The following is a 17,040-nucleotide window of genomic DNA, read 5'->3' on the forward strand; positions in this document are numbered from 1 at the left end:
GTACGGTCACTCTTTGAACTTAGCTCTCAAACCACGGATCGACGTCGAGGAGGTTGCTTTTGAGTTCCTTGCAATCTTAGAAACCCATTGATACCTTTGGTTGGACGTGAAGCCTTCATTTTCCCGAGAAACCAAGAACCCCGATTTGGAGTATTGTTCATGCACTCATGATCGTGAAGTTTTCAACGAGTTTTAAGGTTATAGGGAGCCTTAAAACATCTTCACGAAGCTTGGGGAGTAATTTTGAAGTGATTTGGACATCGGGAAGCCCAGGTTTAGTGAGTTGCTAGTTTGGCCGGAATATCGAAGGTTTTTTTTAGGCGACTTTCCATTGGTTTTAGGTCCCCAAAGTGGTATGATTATGTTCTTCTCATTGTAAGCTTTATTTTGGTACAAATTTCATGGATTTTGGTTGAGAAATGAAGAAGATATTAAAGTTCTAAGTTTTTCCAGGTATATATAACGGTATATTCCATTTTTGGACGGAATATTCCCTAACACCGTTAGGGTTTCCGTACGTGTGTCAGGCACGTGCCTGTGCGCGGCCGACGCGTGGGTGGTCGGAAAATTTTTCTAAAAATATGGGGATGTTTGTGGTGTTGAGCAGATCACGTTGGTATATCAAACAACCCATTTGAGCAATGTTTGAGAAGTTATTAGCTAGATAACGTTTTTATAGTTGTTTCGCATATAGGTGAGACATATCCTTAGGACGAGCGTAGTCAATCAAGGCTTGGAGGCTACGACCCTTCCACATACCAGTGAGTGGGCTTTTGGTTTTCTGTATATACCTATATACTTGAGATTTTTCCCAGAAAATCAATTTAAATGAATTTATGTTTAGAAATGCCATGCATATTGATTTATAAGTAGATCATTGAATTAATATAGTATGCATAAATGTAATTTGACGCTGTGGACGCTCAGTTAAGTAGCAGGTGAGTTGTAGATTGTTTATGTAAAAATGATGATTATGTGAGATGTGTTGAGAGCTGATAAACCTGCGCCTCGGTGTTAGTGCTCCTGCCATGGTTAGGGCACAGTCCTTCACGTGATGTTCACCTCCAACCACATATATGCTCACCTTGGATCCAAGTTAGGTGCACAGTCTTGTCGTACAGACCACTATAGATAGTTCTGACTCGTAGGTGACCCACGATTATTCGCACAGTCTTCACGTGATCGTAGCACTAGAGCGTATTTATTTACACCCAGTCTTGTCGTACAGACCACTATAAGTGGTTCCGACTCGTGTGCAGGCATGATGTATGAGCTAGGAGTTCAGTCGTACAGGTCACTTTGGGTGGATCCGGCTGATATGTTATTTCTCATTGATCTATTTTACCTAAGTTACTTATTCTGTTGTATTGAGATATTTGGCATGGCATATTTATGATTAAAGCTTGTTGAGCATGGTTTTGAGATACGAATATATATATTCTATTTTCTGTGAAATTATACAGGTTTTACGATGAAGAGTTAGAACATTTGAGAAATGAAATGGTTTTGAAAAGCTTTGTTTTTGCCCACTCACACTTTCTGTTTTGCGCCCCTCCAGGTTCTAGGTAGGAGTTATCGTTGGTGGCTTACAAATGTAGGATCACCTTTGGGTGTTGTATAATTAGTACTTGTCCTGTCGGACTGCACCTAGGTTATTTATGCTCTGGTTGTGTATTCCACACTTAATCTCGCACTAGCACCTTTTCTTAACTAGTATTGCTGGTAACTTGGTTTCTATTTATTCGTATTTCTCTATATCAATATTGCTTCCGCACTGTGCACATGGTTACGTCATTCTCACGTGACGGCTAGCATGCTTCAATCTAGGTTGGGATGTGTCATGCTAAGAATTAATTTGTTTACTAACAAAATACCTCTCGAATTCTTGTGTACAAGATCTACATGGATATGATTCGACACCTATTGAATTCAAATTAACTCACGGTTACAATTTCCATTCAAATGTTATATCTTCATCACATGAAAGTCTTGGAACAACATGAAACACATGACACTCATGCGCATAAAGCTATATCTTCATCACTTTGACCATTAGGTCTTCTTACATGATCTTTGGCATTTCAAAAAATTTGAAAATGGGAAGAAATAATTTTGAAAGTGGGTAGAAGAATAATGGAAGAATTGTATGAAATAAGTAATTTTTGTATGGATGTTTGAACATACACATAGTTATTTATAGAGTTTTTATGGTAAAATTTGAGTTAAATTATTATTATTATTATTATTATTATTTGTTTAGCAATTAATTTAAATTAGGACCGTTGAATATATATATATATATATATATATATATATATATATATATATATATTACCGTTAAATTTGACCTCAATTTGATTATAGTTGTGGGATTATAAGTAAAAATAAATAATATATAAAAAAGTTTGAGATATGACTGTTGGATCAACCAACGGTGATATTATTTAAACCATTGGTTAGCCAAAGAGTCATCAACTCTATTATGAAATGGCCGATAGGCCTGACCCCATGGGCTCACAATGCTTTCATCTGGCGTGTGATGCGCATACCACGTGTGAGTGTGAGGTGTTTGGGATCAAAAGCCTAGGCCCACGCACGTTGGCGGGTTCGAGTGAGATATGAGTGAGGTAAGGGTTTGTGTTGCAACTGAGGTATGAACATTATGTTACGGGATAAGTTTGTGTTGTGACTGGGGTTTAAGTTATCACGGCTATTACATACATTTCTTATACAATTAAACCAATAAAACATAAAAACACACACACATATACATTAAGTCTTCATTTGAGAGCAGTTTACATGACACAAAATATTGTTAATCTGACTTTTGGTGTCACTTATTTTGTTGCCTGACTAAACTTATGTTATTTATTCAATTGTTGGTTCCTTGGCTTAAGTGGGGTTTGGTGATCCTAGTTGATGGGTGGTGTCTATTTTGACATAGAAAAGTAGAGAAACACAAAAGATAAGGATCAACATGTTACGCCAACTGCCGTGTTATATCGAATATCTTTTTTTTTATGGGATTTTGAGATATAGAGAGCCCTATTTCTGGTTTTTGTTGTTTTCAATGTCACATATAGTTGTCACGGGGCCTAAGGCTGCATTGTGGGGCTGGACATTGCATGTGAATTGCGGCAGAAGACCAAGAACAAGAAGGCATCCCATGACCATGGGTCTTGAGTTGTCCACGATAAACTTGCCCCTACTCCTCTATTTTTGTTTGGGTTAGATATTGTAGATGATTAGGTTAATGTTCATTTACTAGGTAATCACTGATTATGAATAATTATAGTAGTATAATACACATTCTCTATTCTATAAACATGTTAGAATTTGAACATTCAATCGAAAAATATATGAAGAGGATTAAAATATTATATTGCGATTCAATGCAATAACATATACTCTTTCCTGTGATATATACATGAGCGTAATCAAACTAGCTATAGCTATTTGCACACTCTACATCAAAGTTAAAATCTCCTCATATAACTAAGAATAATGCTACTGACGATTGTCCAGAAAATTTTCGGGTGATTTAAGACTATGATGCATTGTGCGTTTTAGATGCATCATGCGTTACTATGATGCATTGTGCGTTTTAGATGCATTATGCATTAATGATTAAAAGTTACTCAAAACACATGAGTGATTGACCATAATCAGTGTTCTTGAAACCAAAACATGGTATTTAGTAGTAAATGAGATTACTTATTCACCATCTCAACCGTAGGCTTGGAGTTATGGAGAATATGGTCCTGTCCTTGTTGTTCGACATAGATATTATGCATCAGTATATAGTAGAGGGGTGTATTTTTACTCACCATGTTCAAGTGTTGGTAATCCTCACCGTTCTACTCATTGTATAATTTTAAATTTTGAAATTTGTATCTATTAATTACGTAAAATTTGAAATTTAAATTTATTCAACAATAATAAATAAGATAATAAGTAGGATTTTAAGCAAAACTACTATACCCGGCGATCATGTCGTACGGCATTGGGTGTCCATGTGGTTTACAAAGGGTTGTCAGTTTCGAAAACGGTCACAAAATTAACGGCCAAATTTTCTTAGCCATATATTTCCCGCCCGTTGAACTCAATTTGTAGGCAGCTCTGCTTTCCGTGCCGTTGAGATTCACAAACGAACTTAGACACCTCACCATTTACTGCCCCAATTTTTGCAACGTCAAACCCTATTAAAAAGGAAATAGATTAAAAAAAATAGTTGGAATTTTTTTTTCCTACAAAAAACAATTTTGTGCATATTAAAGTGAGATGGGCTTAGTCTCACAACGAGCTAGCAAAAATATGGTTTAAATTCACCTTTAGTCAAAGTCAAACCTAAAACTTATCATGTACAAATGAAGAGGAATACCACTAGACTGTAATACTAAGTGGTAAAAAGTTAGAATTCTAAACCCAAAAAAATTTGTAAATGATTGAACCAAACAATAAAAAGGTCATATTGAGGAGAGATTTTGTCATGTCACACCATATATACTCACATAAATTTGTTAAACCAGTGAGAAATATAAACTGAAAATGTATATAAATCCAATGATCGAAAATTCAATTGTCCAAACAGAAATACAATTGTGTGTATAATGGCGACTAATAATGTGTCCGAACAAAAATTGAGTCCACAAAATTATATTTAAACTGGCCAGTAATCAGTGTCCAAACAGAAATTCAATTGTGTGTATCTGTGATGCTAGACTAACAGTGTAATTGATAAATTTGAACATATATCACCGCTCGATGTGATTATAGGTTTTTTAACTACTTTTGTTTCATAATTTAACGATTAATTTAACGATTATACCGTTATATTGCAACATGCAAGGCATACAGTTATCATATAAAACAACCAGCTTTTACTTGGTAAGAAAAAAAAGGACCACCTATCTCCCCTCCCCAAGAAGAAAGTAGAAAAAATTGTTTAAATAATTAGAAAATTGGACCAGAACATGTAACTACACATATATACCAAATTTTATTTACACATTGTTTATTGGGCATTAGGTGTGGGAACTAGGGTACCGTTTGGTACACAGAACGGAACTGGATGGAATGGGACGGAACAAAGATTTTGTGTCATGTTTGGTACTAGCAAGATGGAATAGGACGAAACAGGATTAAATGACTAACTTACCCTTTTTATTTGACTCTCTCCTCCCCCACCCTTTTGACTCTCTCCTCCCCCACCACCCCCCCCCCCCCCCCCCGGGTTTCTGTGCTTTCTCTTCTTCCTTATGTTTCTTGTTCTTTGCATGCTCAGATTGATCCCAGTAAAAATCAAACCCATACTTTCTCTTCAATTCAAATCCATATTTCTCTTCTTTTAATTTCTTTCTCTTCAAACCAAAGACAGAAAAATCAACTTACAGAGGCTTCGTCGAAGCGTCGGAGAAGAAGGTGGAGCGCGGAGGGACCGAACCGACGGTCGTGGTCTCCTCTTTGCTATGCGACAGAACCAGGTTTGGTGTTTGTTTGTTTGGGGGTTTTGGTGGAAATTGAATTCAGAGATCGATCGATCGGCCATGGATGGGAAAATTTTTGAGCAAAACCAGTCTGTTGTTGTCCTGGCATCATCATCATCATCAAAACAAAAAAAAGCAGCATCTGCGTTTTCCCAAAGAGTTGTAATTACAATAAATCAAGGTCTTTCTCTTGCTCTTTCAAACTGAATACGGACATTTCATCGCTATCCTTGTCCACAAAGAGTGATTTTCACAGAAAAAGGATTGCTTTTGGGTTACTGGGTTTGTGGTGGAGGAGGCTACAAGGGACAGGGAGGGTAACGAAGCTACGGGAGAGAGGGAGGCTACGGGAGAGAGGGAGGCTACGGGAGAGAGAGGGATAGACAGTGGAATTAATGAAAAAGATGAGGGGTATTGTTGTCCAAAAAAATTATAATTTTGTGTCCCGTGGGCTAGAACAAGTCGTTCCAGAGGGTAAAGTGGAACCAAAAAATGACTAAAATTTGTTCCATGGGATGATGCGTCCCAGTCAATTTGGCGCACCAAACATTGGACGGAACGTCTCGTCCCACTACGTTACGTCCCATCCCACGTACCAAACGCTACCTAGATGAATTTAACAGAACAGCTGATGAAATAGCTTTCCAAATAGGGCTGGAAAAATGATCGAAAAAATCAAACCCAATCTCAATTGTAACAAAACAGACTCGAAAAAATATCGAGCCCGTTATATTGAACCATTTGGTAACCAAACCGAAAAAGTCTAAAAAACTCGGTATGTGTTTAAGGATTACAGACACATTAGTTGGGGAAAACCGAGATATAATTTTTATTGGAAATTGTTATGGACACTTTAAAATTTTCATTTGGCACTTCAAATTGTCTATATTTAAAAAAAAAATACATTTGTGAAGAGCAGAATGAGATTTTTGAAGAGATTGGTTGTGATTTACTCTCAACCATTGAATTAAACTCAACTCTCTCTCGACCTCACCTCATAACTTGTGATCTTCTCTCTTGACTCAACAACTTCACCCATCTTTCTCTCTCTCTCTCTCTCTCAACTCTGACAGTCTATCTCCTTAGATTCCGACGGTTTCTCTCTATCCTTTTGTCCAGCAACAATATACCACACGATACAATCTCACAACAAGAGTCAATTCTCTCTCTCTCTCTCTCTCTCTCTCTCTCTATCTTGAACCCAATCACCACTACCACTCCTTCAGCTGTCTCTCTCCTTGTTCTAGACGGCGCCCAGCCAACACCACTTTGTCCTGCTTGTCTCTCTCCTTCAAAGTAAGTCTAACTACGAATTATGAAATTGAGAAATTAAGGATCTTCATTTCAAATTGGGGATAAATTTTAAATTTAAGGTTTTAATTTGGAATAAATTACTAAGATCATGGGATGAATTTCAAGGTTTAAGAATTTGTGAAAGGGAATTTGAGTCTTAATTTCCAAATGGGGGTTGTATTTCAAAATTTAGGGTTTTAATTTGGGATAAATTATTAGGGGATGAGTTGAATTTGAGAGTTTAAGAATTTGATGGTTGTTTCTTATTTGCAAGCTTGCTGCTATTTAGAATCCTCCCGCAATTTCTCCTTTCTTCTTCTTTTTCAATATGCTTTTACTGAACCAATTCGATTCTCGAATTTCTGAAGGGAACTGTTATCAACATTCTAAAAGTTTTAATCTACACTCCTCATAAATATATTTTTATTTCTAATTATAGAAAATTTAGAGTGCAGAATGAGATTTTTTAGAGTCCTAATAATAATTCTCTTTTTGAAAACCTAAAAAATACGGTTTGGTTTCAATATAAATTTTTAATTCTTAAACTAGTTTGATTCAATTTTTGATATGGGTTACCAAACCGAAACCATTCCTTAATTTCTAAAAGCCCCACAAATCCAGATAAATAATTAAGGAAAACTGTTGTAGAGTATAAGAACATAAAAACAAACCAACCACAACGTGTCAGCAATCCTTCGGCAAGTCCTGCCCCTTCCAGAACAATCTCCGAATCTTTATAACCCTCTCCTTAATATTGTTCTAAACAAAATCTCTAAAGCCCTCTTCATTAATATTATTCTAAACATTAAGTAGCACTAATTACATTAGTTTCATTAAGGGCTACCACAAATAATGTTTTTTATTTTGAAAAATAATAATATTGGTATTTCTTATTACTTGTAAATATAAAATTTTAAATTCAATTATCGTAAAAAACGAATTTAAACCACTTATTATTATCTCACTGTAAGACTAAGCATATCTCTTTTAATATAAAAAATATCGTTAGTTAAAAATAAATAATAATAATAGACTGATATTATCCATCTCAGCCATAAAAGTTCGCCTTATATGTCAGCCATAATAGTTCGCCTCATATCTCAGCCTTTTCTTGCAACTCACAAAACCCTAGCTCTGAGTGTAAAACCAGACCACCTAGAGAGAGAAACCTCAGCCATGGAGGGCAAGGAAGAAGATGTGAAGCTTGGAGCAAACAAGTTCCCAGAGAGGCAACCCATTGGGACCTCTGCACAGACACCAAAGGACTACAAGGAGCCACCACCAGCTCTATTGTTTGAGCCAGGTGAGCTCACCTCCTGGTCCTTCTACAGAGCTGGAATTGCTGAGTTCATTGCCACCTTCCTGTTCCTTTACATCACCATCCTTACTGTCATGGGTGTCAATAGAACTACTAGCAAGTGTGCCTCTGTGGGCATCCAAGGAATTGCTTGGGCCTTTGGTGGGACCATCTTTGCCCTTGTTTACTCCACTGCTGGTATCTCAGGTCTGTTCCTCCCCCTTCCCATCTCTTCAGTTTTCAATATTTTTCATAAAGTTTGCAACTTTCACCGAAAAAATGCTTTCTTTTGGTGTAATCATGGGTCGAATTTCTTCCTTTTTTTTTTTTCTTTTTTTTTTTTTTTTTTTTTTTTTTTTGGGATAAATATTTTGTGTTTTTTTAAAATTACTTTGATATTGGTTTTCTTTATTTTTCTTCTCCTCCCTTCCCATATCTTCAGTTTTCAATTTTTTGCATGAAGTTGGGTAACTTTCACTGGAAAACATCTTTCTGTTGGTGTATATTTCATGGGTTTCGTCATTTTTTCACTGTAGGGTAATTTTTTGTACGTTTCTTTAAATTATTGGATATGGGTTAACTATTTGATTCTTTAACATGGATTTGCTACCTTTGATGCTTGAAATGTTGTGATAAAATACTTTTTGTGACAAGATCTGTGTGTTTTCAATTGCATGTAACAGGAGGGCACATCAACCCAGCAGTGACCTTTGGGCTCTTCCTGGCAAGGAAACTCTCCCTTACCAGAGCCGTTTTCTACATAGTGATGCAAACCCTTGGTGCCATTGCTGGTGCTGGTGTTGTGAAGGGCTTTCAGAAGAACCAGTATGAGCTTTTGGGTGGTGGAGCCAACCTTGTTAACCATGGCTACACCAAGGGTGATGGCCTTGGAGCTGAGATTGTTGGTACTTTTGTCCTTGTTTACACTGTCTTCTCCGCTACTGATGCCAAGAGGAATGCCAGAGACTCTCATGTCCCTGTAAGTATTATTATTTTTACTATTCTTTGTTATCATCTCTGACTTATATGTATGCTTTTGAAGCTTCTAGAATTGTTAATTGTTTTGCTAATTTGAATTAGAAGTTGATTACTTTTTCCATGGACTAGTACTTCTTTGAGCTGTGCCGAATCTTTTGGTTAATTAATAGTCTGGTGGATTAAATTGTTTGTTGATTCTTGTTTGAGCTGGTACATTCCAGAATTTGGCTTTTCTGAGAATATGTTTAAATGGGTATATAATTCCATCCAAGCTGCCCAAATGGATGAAATTGTTATTGGATCTAGTCATTGGGACTGTAAAATCTGTCATTTCTCCAGTTCTGTGAATCCTGGGAAACAATGATGCTTGCCATGTGCTTGCTTTTGTTTGTTTCTGGTGCCTTTAAGGTGGAAAATTCTGCTGTTACCCAGAAGGTTTCACGTGCATGTGAGTCCCACACTGGTGTTTGGTGGGTTTTGTATAAGGAGTAGGATTTCCTCCTCTACTATTCCCATCTCTTTACCTTCTATCATCTCATATATTACTTTTTGTCTTATTGTTTCTATAAAAAAAACCAATATAAGATGTTGACGTGGTTTAACCGTAACTATTCAAGTGGGCGGAGAGGGAATGGGAGAAAGATTAGGAGGGAAGAGAATCCTCCTTCTTTGTATATATGCGTATAAATGGAAAAGGGGTTGTTAGTTTAATCCTTGTTTAGGCAATGTGACCTACCTTTTAAGAATAGCAACAAGAAATTATACATGTGCTTGGCAATCTAATTTGTATGGTCTCTTACCTATGCTGCACAAATACTTTAAATTTGGACGAGCTAGGGTCAATATCCGATACCCACGATACGTATCGGATCGTTGTCCAAATTATGCTCATTCCAGGAGTTGACCAAATGATGACACTTTCGAACAATTGTTAATTTTGTTTAGCCTAAGTTAATACTATATCATTCTCTGAAGCTCTGTGGATAGAAAGATCATTCCTTTGGAGTTTGGACTGTGATTTAACTTGGAGTGTATATATATCTGTATGCAGATTTTGGCCCCGCTTCCCATTGGTTTTGCTGTGTTCTTGGTTCACTTGGCCACCATCCCCATCACTGGAACCGGCATCAACCCTGCCAGGAGTCTTGGAGCGGCCATTGTCTACAACAAGGAGCACGCTTGGGATGACCACGTAAGTGAATTAATCAAAACTAATTAGGCAATTTCGTGGTGAGTTTTCGGTTTATTAATGATGGTTTTGTATACAATCTATTCTGTTTGCAGTGGATCTTCTGGGTTGGACCATTCATTGGTGCTGCTCTTGCTGCTATCTACCACCAGATAGTCATCAGGGCCATTCCTTTCAAGTCCAGGAGCTAATTTTCTTCAACATCTCTACTTTTTAATTAGTGTCCCATTCTCCCTTTTTGGTGTCTTCTTCGCCCCCTTAATTGATTCAGTATGCAGTACAACTTAATCAATCATGTATTCAAAGTCTGTGACATGTTTTGAATGTAGAATTTATTTTATGGGTTAAGGTTTTTGTATTACTGAACTTAGCCCGTGGGAGAGTCCCTGGTCCACCCAAGTCCATCTCCAATAATTTTTTTTTTTTTTTTTTTCTTTTGACCAAATGATATCATCTATATACCAAGGGATGGGTTGGAGTAGACCAAGTATTTTCAACTCGAACCGTTAACCCAACCCGACCCAACCTGTTAAAATTAGTATTCGGGTGAGTGCTAAACCGGTCAGGTGGTTAACGGGTCAACCCGTTAAATAACGGATCATTTTGAGTGAACCTGCGAAACCCATTAACTACCCGTTAACACCCGTTATTGAGGATTTTTGTGTAATTTCAATATTCCTAATAGAAAACCCTCACTCTGTCCAATTTCGTAAACCTAAGACTACCAAAAAAACAAGAACAAGAACTTTACTCAAAACTGGGAACTCTGCCCGGACCTCAGGTCCTCAACATCGAACTCCACTGGAACCTCAACCTCAAAACCCAAATCTCTCTCTCTCTCTCTATTTCTCTCTGCACTGTAAAATCTTTTGGGTGTCTCTGAAATGCTAAGACTTTTGCTGTTGCGGCAGAGAGAGTACAAATCTCAGTGTTACAAGCAAAGAACTGAAATGCATAAAAATATAATATATATATATATAGAGGTATATATATGTATATTGTAATGATATAAGAATTGGAGGACGAAGTAAAGCGTACCGGGACAGGGTAAGGACTTGGGTTTTGAATCGCATTGAAGATACTGGTTGGCGGTGATGGAGTCAGCTGCAAGGGAGACTTGGGTTTTGAGGTAGCAGAAGAAAACAACTGAAAGCACCAATCTTTTCTTGTTTTGGATGAAATGCAAAAACAAAAAAATTGTTAACGGGTGAAATGGGTGAAACGAGTGACTTATTAGTTTAACGGGTTGGGTTCGGATGGTCCGTTAACTTAATGGGTTGGGTTCGGATAATCCATTAAATTAACGGGTCGGGTCAAATCCGACCCACACCCAATAAAGTTTACAGGTCTAGGTTGGAGTGGACCAAGCTTTACATTGGGCATGCCATAATAATGTGGTTCAAATTCGTCTTTAGCGATAATCGAACTTAAGACCTCTCACTTATAAGTAAAGAGGAATACTACTAGACCATAATATTAAGTGGCTCAATAATTTAGATTAAAAGGAAAAACGGTGCTGCTAGGAAATATTTCCTAAAGATGGCTAACCACAAACACAAGATATAATGAGGTGAGCCTAACCGTAAGTTAGGCTCACTTCTGAGTGAACCAATATCAAAGTAAACAAGATTACAAATGAAGATAAAATAGGCTGTTCCTCTTAATTCACTCTAATCTCATTGCTCTCAATTATTCTCAATATATGTATATAGACTCAGAAATTCCAGCTTTGAAGCTCACGTACCCTTAGGGTTGGTTTGGTATTGCTGTGCTTTGAAAAAAAGCTGTTTCTGCTATGCTGTGAGAATAAGCGGCTGTGAAATAAAACAGGAGAGTGTTTGGTAAACTTTTTTGTAAAAGTGCTTTTGAAAAAAAAAAAAGCAGTATTATAATGTTTGGTAAACTTTTATGTAAAACGGATGTGAAAAAAAACTAGTTTTTCAAAGCTAGGTTTTGCAGCTTCTTGTTTTTGGCTTTTTTTCACCCAAAACTGTGAAAAAAAGCTGAAGCTGAATGTTTACCAAACACAAAAACAGCTCCCAGCTTTTTTTTATACCAGCTTTTTTCAGAATCACCTCAGTACCAAACCAGGTCTTAGCCTCAGGTTTTCTCTTTTAAGTAACATATTACCCCACTATCTGGGGGTGACAGTAAGAAATAGCTGCTGGGTGAGAGAAACTTTTTTGAATTGGACAGGCGTTTATTAGAAAAAATCGCGTTGGTAGAAATCTCCTGTAGGGCGCATTAAAGGCTACAAAGTAGTGAGCTTTTCAAAACTCCTTTTTTACCATTAGCAAGAACTTTTTTCAGTTGCAGATCATAAGGAATTCAAACTGCTTCAAATACAGTATTAGGAAGTATTTGTGTTCAAGGGCAGGATCATTTCGAAATGAACACAGCACACTTGGGGAATTTGACAAGAACACGACTAGGGATATTACTACTTTAAATTACACTAGAATTTGGTGAAGATCTAAACCTGTGATGCAGTGGGTTGAAAAAGCAAACCATACCTATTAAGGCAATCCATTACTTCTAACACGCATGATTGTTAATTGCTTCAGTTTTTCCAAACTTGAAGATAATACAATTGTTAACTGTGTTTCATGATAATGGCACAGTTGGTTTAAATTTTTAGAAGTATATAGCTATTTAGTACTATGGTTTAGTGATATTTTTTCTTCATTTGCAATTGATAAATATTAGGTTTGAACCTCATATATGTCAAGTTCGATACCAATTTATTATTCCACTTAAAAAAAATGTTCTCAGAAGTACAAATTTAACTATCAATTATAATGTTAATAGGGTTTTATCAGGATTTGGTCCCGGAAAATGAGTTTCACAAATCCATTTGGTCCTTCCATTAGCTTCCCGTCAAGTTTTACATCAATTTGCTGATGTGACACACAAGTATGTTCCAACTATCCAATCATTTGGTGCCACATGGATTAATCCTACAAATTTTTATTTTAAGATTTAAAAGCCAAATTTGACAAAACAAAAACAAAAAAAAGGATAATTGCATAAGTCATTGGAGAGAGAGAGAGAGAGAGAGAGAGAGAGAGAGAGAAATTGGTGGACCTAAATTCACGCACCACCGCGTGGGGTGGAAATGCCCAGACTCCATTACTCGTAAAATAGCAAATAACCACAAAGTAACCTTGGAACTAGTGGGGTGCCGGGCAAAAACTCTCCGACAGTCAAGTTAGTAAGCAATTGATAAGATACAACCAGTAGGCAACGAAATAAAGTATGTCATAATTGCGCTACCAGAATTGAACATGGGTCTTTTCCTACGGGTCCACGGGTCTTTTATTTTATTTTTTTCCTATTAATAACCATTTTAAGTTTCAAGAATTTCCCAGGCCCCAAACCAAAAGAAATCCAATAGGTGAAATGAAACGCACAAATCCAAAACAAATCCAACACTTTTCAAGCATTTCACAGGCCCCAACCACAGAATTAACGAAAAATAAAATCATACAAAAATCAATTGAAAACAAATGGCCCATTTGATAATCCACAAAGCCATAACACACAAATAACAATATTGAATCCCTCATTCGAATAATTTAGGAAATTAACCCCTAATTCCTAAATCCCCAAATTCAAATTCATAAAATAAAACTGAAATTGGGTGGCGAGAAGAAGAGAAGCAGGGGCCTAGGAGGTGGTGAGGTCAGAGGTTCGATGGAGTACTGAGGTTGAAGCAACATAAGGAGGAGGAAGAGGCGACAGCGGCGGCTGCAAATGACTTAGTACTTACATTTAAAGAATATATCAAACGAGGAGGCTGGAAACTCAGCACCTGGATCCATGGACCAGCAGAAGAACTTGACTATCGACTATATAGATTCGAGAGGGAGGGTTGAGGAGATTTAGTTTGGGTTCATGAGAAAGATCGTGAAAGTGGGAATTGAGTTAGTGAGAAGACCCGTGTGAATTGTATATGTGTGATACGGTCTGGGCCGGGGGCCCTTGTATTCAAAATTGGATCCACCCCACCCCACTATTTACTTGAACCCGCCTCGCCCCGTCCCATTTTCTTTATAAATTATTTGGACCAGCCCCGAACCAACCCCGAATCCCTATAACCCACCCCGTTTGCCCACCCTTAGTAAATATTGCACTGTCTTAGGAGTGTGATTACTTGCGGCGCAAGCCAAATCCCTAGATTGTAGGAATTTCAAAGAATATAGAAACCTTATTGACTCCATACTAGATCAGGTTTTTGTATCTTTCGGAACAAGAATGATCAATCTCAACAAAGTCGACGGACTTAGCCCACTTATACGGAACTGGATGATGGTGGCATCGCTGATTCATCTATGTAGCTCGATGAGTCCAAAGTTATTGATCAATTACTGGACTGTTGAGGTGTTAGAACCAAATTTGTGCATCACCATGAAAGGTGGAAATGTACAAGCATGGGCAATCTCAACGATGTAGACTTCGCCCACTTATTCTGGAACAAGATGATGGTGGCATTGCTGCTTTGTGTGTATTTAGCTTTGCAGCGGAGCATGTTGAGTCCATGACCAGACTTCAAAGGTATTCATATTCTGATCCACCTTACTCCGGCCTTAGAACATTCTTGCTTCTCATATTAAGTTATAGCCTTGCACACTATGCACGCCATATGCACATAATGGAAATTTCTTCACAAATTTCTGCAATTGGACACTTGAAACAGAAATTGGAACATACCCACTATTCTAGCATGTCAAAAGGTAATGTTTTTTTCCACAACCCATAGGCCCCAACATAAAACAAAAACCCTAATTTAACTTTTAAGTATTAGTTCATCTTAGAAACAACCCATTTATTCCATAAATTATTAATATAAAAACTTGGAACTAAACACCCTACCTTACTATGCCTGCCGAAGCTTCAATCACAGGAAAAAATAGAACTTTCCGGCCAAAACAGAAAATATGGCACAAATGTTCTATCTTTAAGTATGGAATAATCTATTGTATTTGGTTATGGAAGAATAATACACAAAGTTCACAGATCTAACCTCAAACCCAAAAAACCCCGACCTCGCTCTTTTCACTTTTCTCTTGACATCCCTGTGTTTGAAATTAAAGCTATGAGCTCAACCCAAAACCCAGCTCGCTTCTCTCATCTCTCTCTCAACTTCATTCTCTTCGAAATCAAACCTCACACATTTAAGCTCAACCCAAAAGCCCACACAGCTCACAACTCTCCCTCCCCCAAATTCGAAATTGAAAACTGGCATAATGAGCTATGAGTTTTTACAATTTATATGTGGGTATTTTCATCATTCCACTTTTGTGCATGGTGTGCATGGCCGGTTTGTCCTATTTTGGTCCAAAGATTAAGAAAATTGCCTATTTATGTCAATTTCCAATTTTTTTTTTTTTTTACTTATATAGAATAATAATACAACAATACATATTTAATGTCCAAATATACACTATGACTCTTGTATTTTATAGTAAGCTTTTTTAGTAGTTTAACTCTAAAATCATCAATAATTTTTTTTCTTAATCGGTCAAAACGGGTTACTCATGGTAACTTGTGTAAACCCGTTAATGACCTGTTATTAATGAGTTTTTAACGAGTGACCTGATAATGACATGATTAGTTGTTATGTTGATTTGAAACCCGTTATTTTTGTGTCGTTTTCGTGTCGTGTTAGCGGGTTGAGGAATAAATTGCCATGTCTAAAACACATCATCTGGTTTATACAATTTGGTTTTAAAATTTGGTCTCCCTAATATTACCTAAACTTTTTAACCAAATTTTTATAAACCAAATGATATGGATGTTGATAATTGGATTATTTTCTATTAGTGACACATCATTTGATTTGCCAATTTGGTTTAAGAATTTGATCTCCCTATTATATTTTGTTTAAACAGTTAAGTAAATTAATTGTCTTTCATTTGTAAAAAAATAATTGCTTACAAATAATCAATTCCATAAAACACAAATAATTCCTTATAATAAATAATAGTTGCAAAATGTATAATTATAAATGTTTTTACAATCAAACTATTTATATATTTAACGAATCAAACTGAATATCATATTGTCTATGTGTACTCTACGACGAATGATACTGTAGTAACTAGGGAATTCCGTACCCGAACAAATCGCGAACTCGAACCGTACTCTGTATTTGGCAACAAACCGTACTCCATATTTGGCAACAATGGTTCGAGACTTAGTTGAAGCTAAAATGTTGAATGATCAAGTAAAACTTATATAGGCTATGGCCGGAGCCTTGTTGGCTTGTAGGAAAGCCGTCAGCATAGATATAAGCTGCTTTCTTATTAATCCCTTAGTTTTTCTTCTGATTTCCTTGGTTATTTTTAAATTAGATTATTTGCATTGCCATCTATTAGTGATGAGAGATATTAGATACATAATTGTATACACTCGATAACACTGCTAAGACAACGGTGTAAGCCTAGAAAGCCTTTGTGGTACTTCAACAGGGCGAGCTGCCCTTAAACTGAAAAGGGTTTGGAAACACCTCAAGAACCTCTTAGTGTAGATTAAAGTAATAATATCGCTCGTAATAAAAACGAATCTCTTCTTTTTAAATAGGAGAACAACATGACAAACAATATTGCTGGCTAAACAATCAATTAGATAAAATTATTTAAATTAAATTTGGTATCTATAACTAGTGAGGCACACCAACCATAGCTTTGTCTTTGACATTCGCTGTAAGTCCAAATCCCATTGAAAATAATTCAAGGAAAAAGAACTCCATCATCTGTGTTGCAAATTATTACTTCATATCATCGTCTGCAGAATCA

General features: G+C 36.7%; 1 protein-coding gene across 2 annotated transcripts; it reads left to right on the plus strand.

The window, feature by feature from the left end:
- The first annotated feature begins 7,852 nt into the window (after positions 1–7,852).
- LOC137713000 (aquaporin PIP1-3-like) lies at positions 7,853–10,637 on the plus strand. Of its 2 annotated transcripts, none has more exons than XM_068452228.1 (4): positions 7,853–8,283; positions 8,760–9,055; positions 10,106–10,250; positions 10,339–10,548. In XM_068452228.1, the coding sequence occupies exons 1-4, from the start codon at positions 7,956–7,958 to the stop codon at positions 10,458–10,460; spliced, it is 891 nt and encodes a 296-aa protein (XP_068308329.1). In that variant the 5' UTR covers positions 7,853–7,955; the 3' UTR covers positions 10,461–10,548. The 2 variants fall into 2 exon arrangements, with proteins under 2 accessions (XP_068308329.1, XP_068308328.1); XM_068452227.1 differs by having other exon boundaries at positions 7,856–8,283; positions 10,106–10,246; positions 10,339–10,637.
- The last annotated feature ends 6,403 nt before the right edge of the window (positions 10,638–17,040 follow it).

Source organism: Pyrus communis, chromosome 13, assembly GCF_963583255.1.
Source record: "Pyrus communis chromosome 13, drPyrComm1.1, whole genome shotgun sequence".
Lineage (NCBI taxonomy): Eukaryota > Viridiplantae > Streptophyta > Magnoliopsida > Rosales > Rosaceae > Pyrus > Pyrus communis.

What these genes read in the sequence shown, in the direction of transcription:
- LOC137713000 (XM_068452228.1), top strand. Translation starts at nt 7,956, where the DNA reads ATGGAGGGCAAGGAAGAAGATGTGAAGCTTGGAGCAAACAAGTTCCCA. An exon ending in CTCCACTGCTGGTATCTCAG is followed by an intron (nt 8,284 to 8,759) that starts GTCTGTTCCTCC and finishes TGCATGTAACAG; the next exon opens with GAGGGCACATCAACCCAGCA. An exon ending in CGCTTGGGATGACCACGTAA is followed by an intron (nt 10,251 to 10,338) that starts GTGAATTAATCA and finishes TTCTGTTTGCAG; the next exon opens with TGGATCTTCTGGGTTGGACC.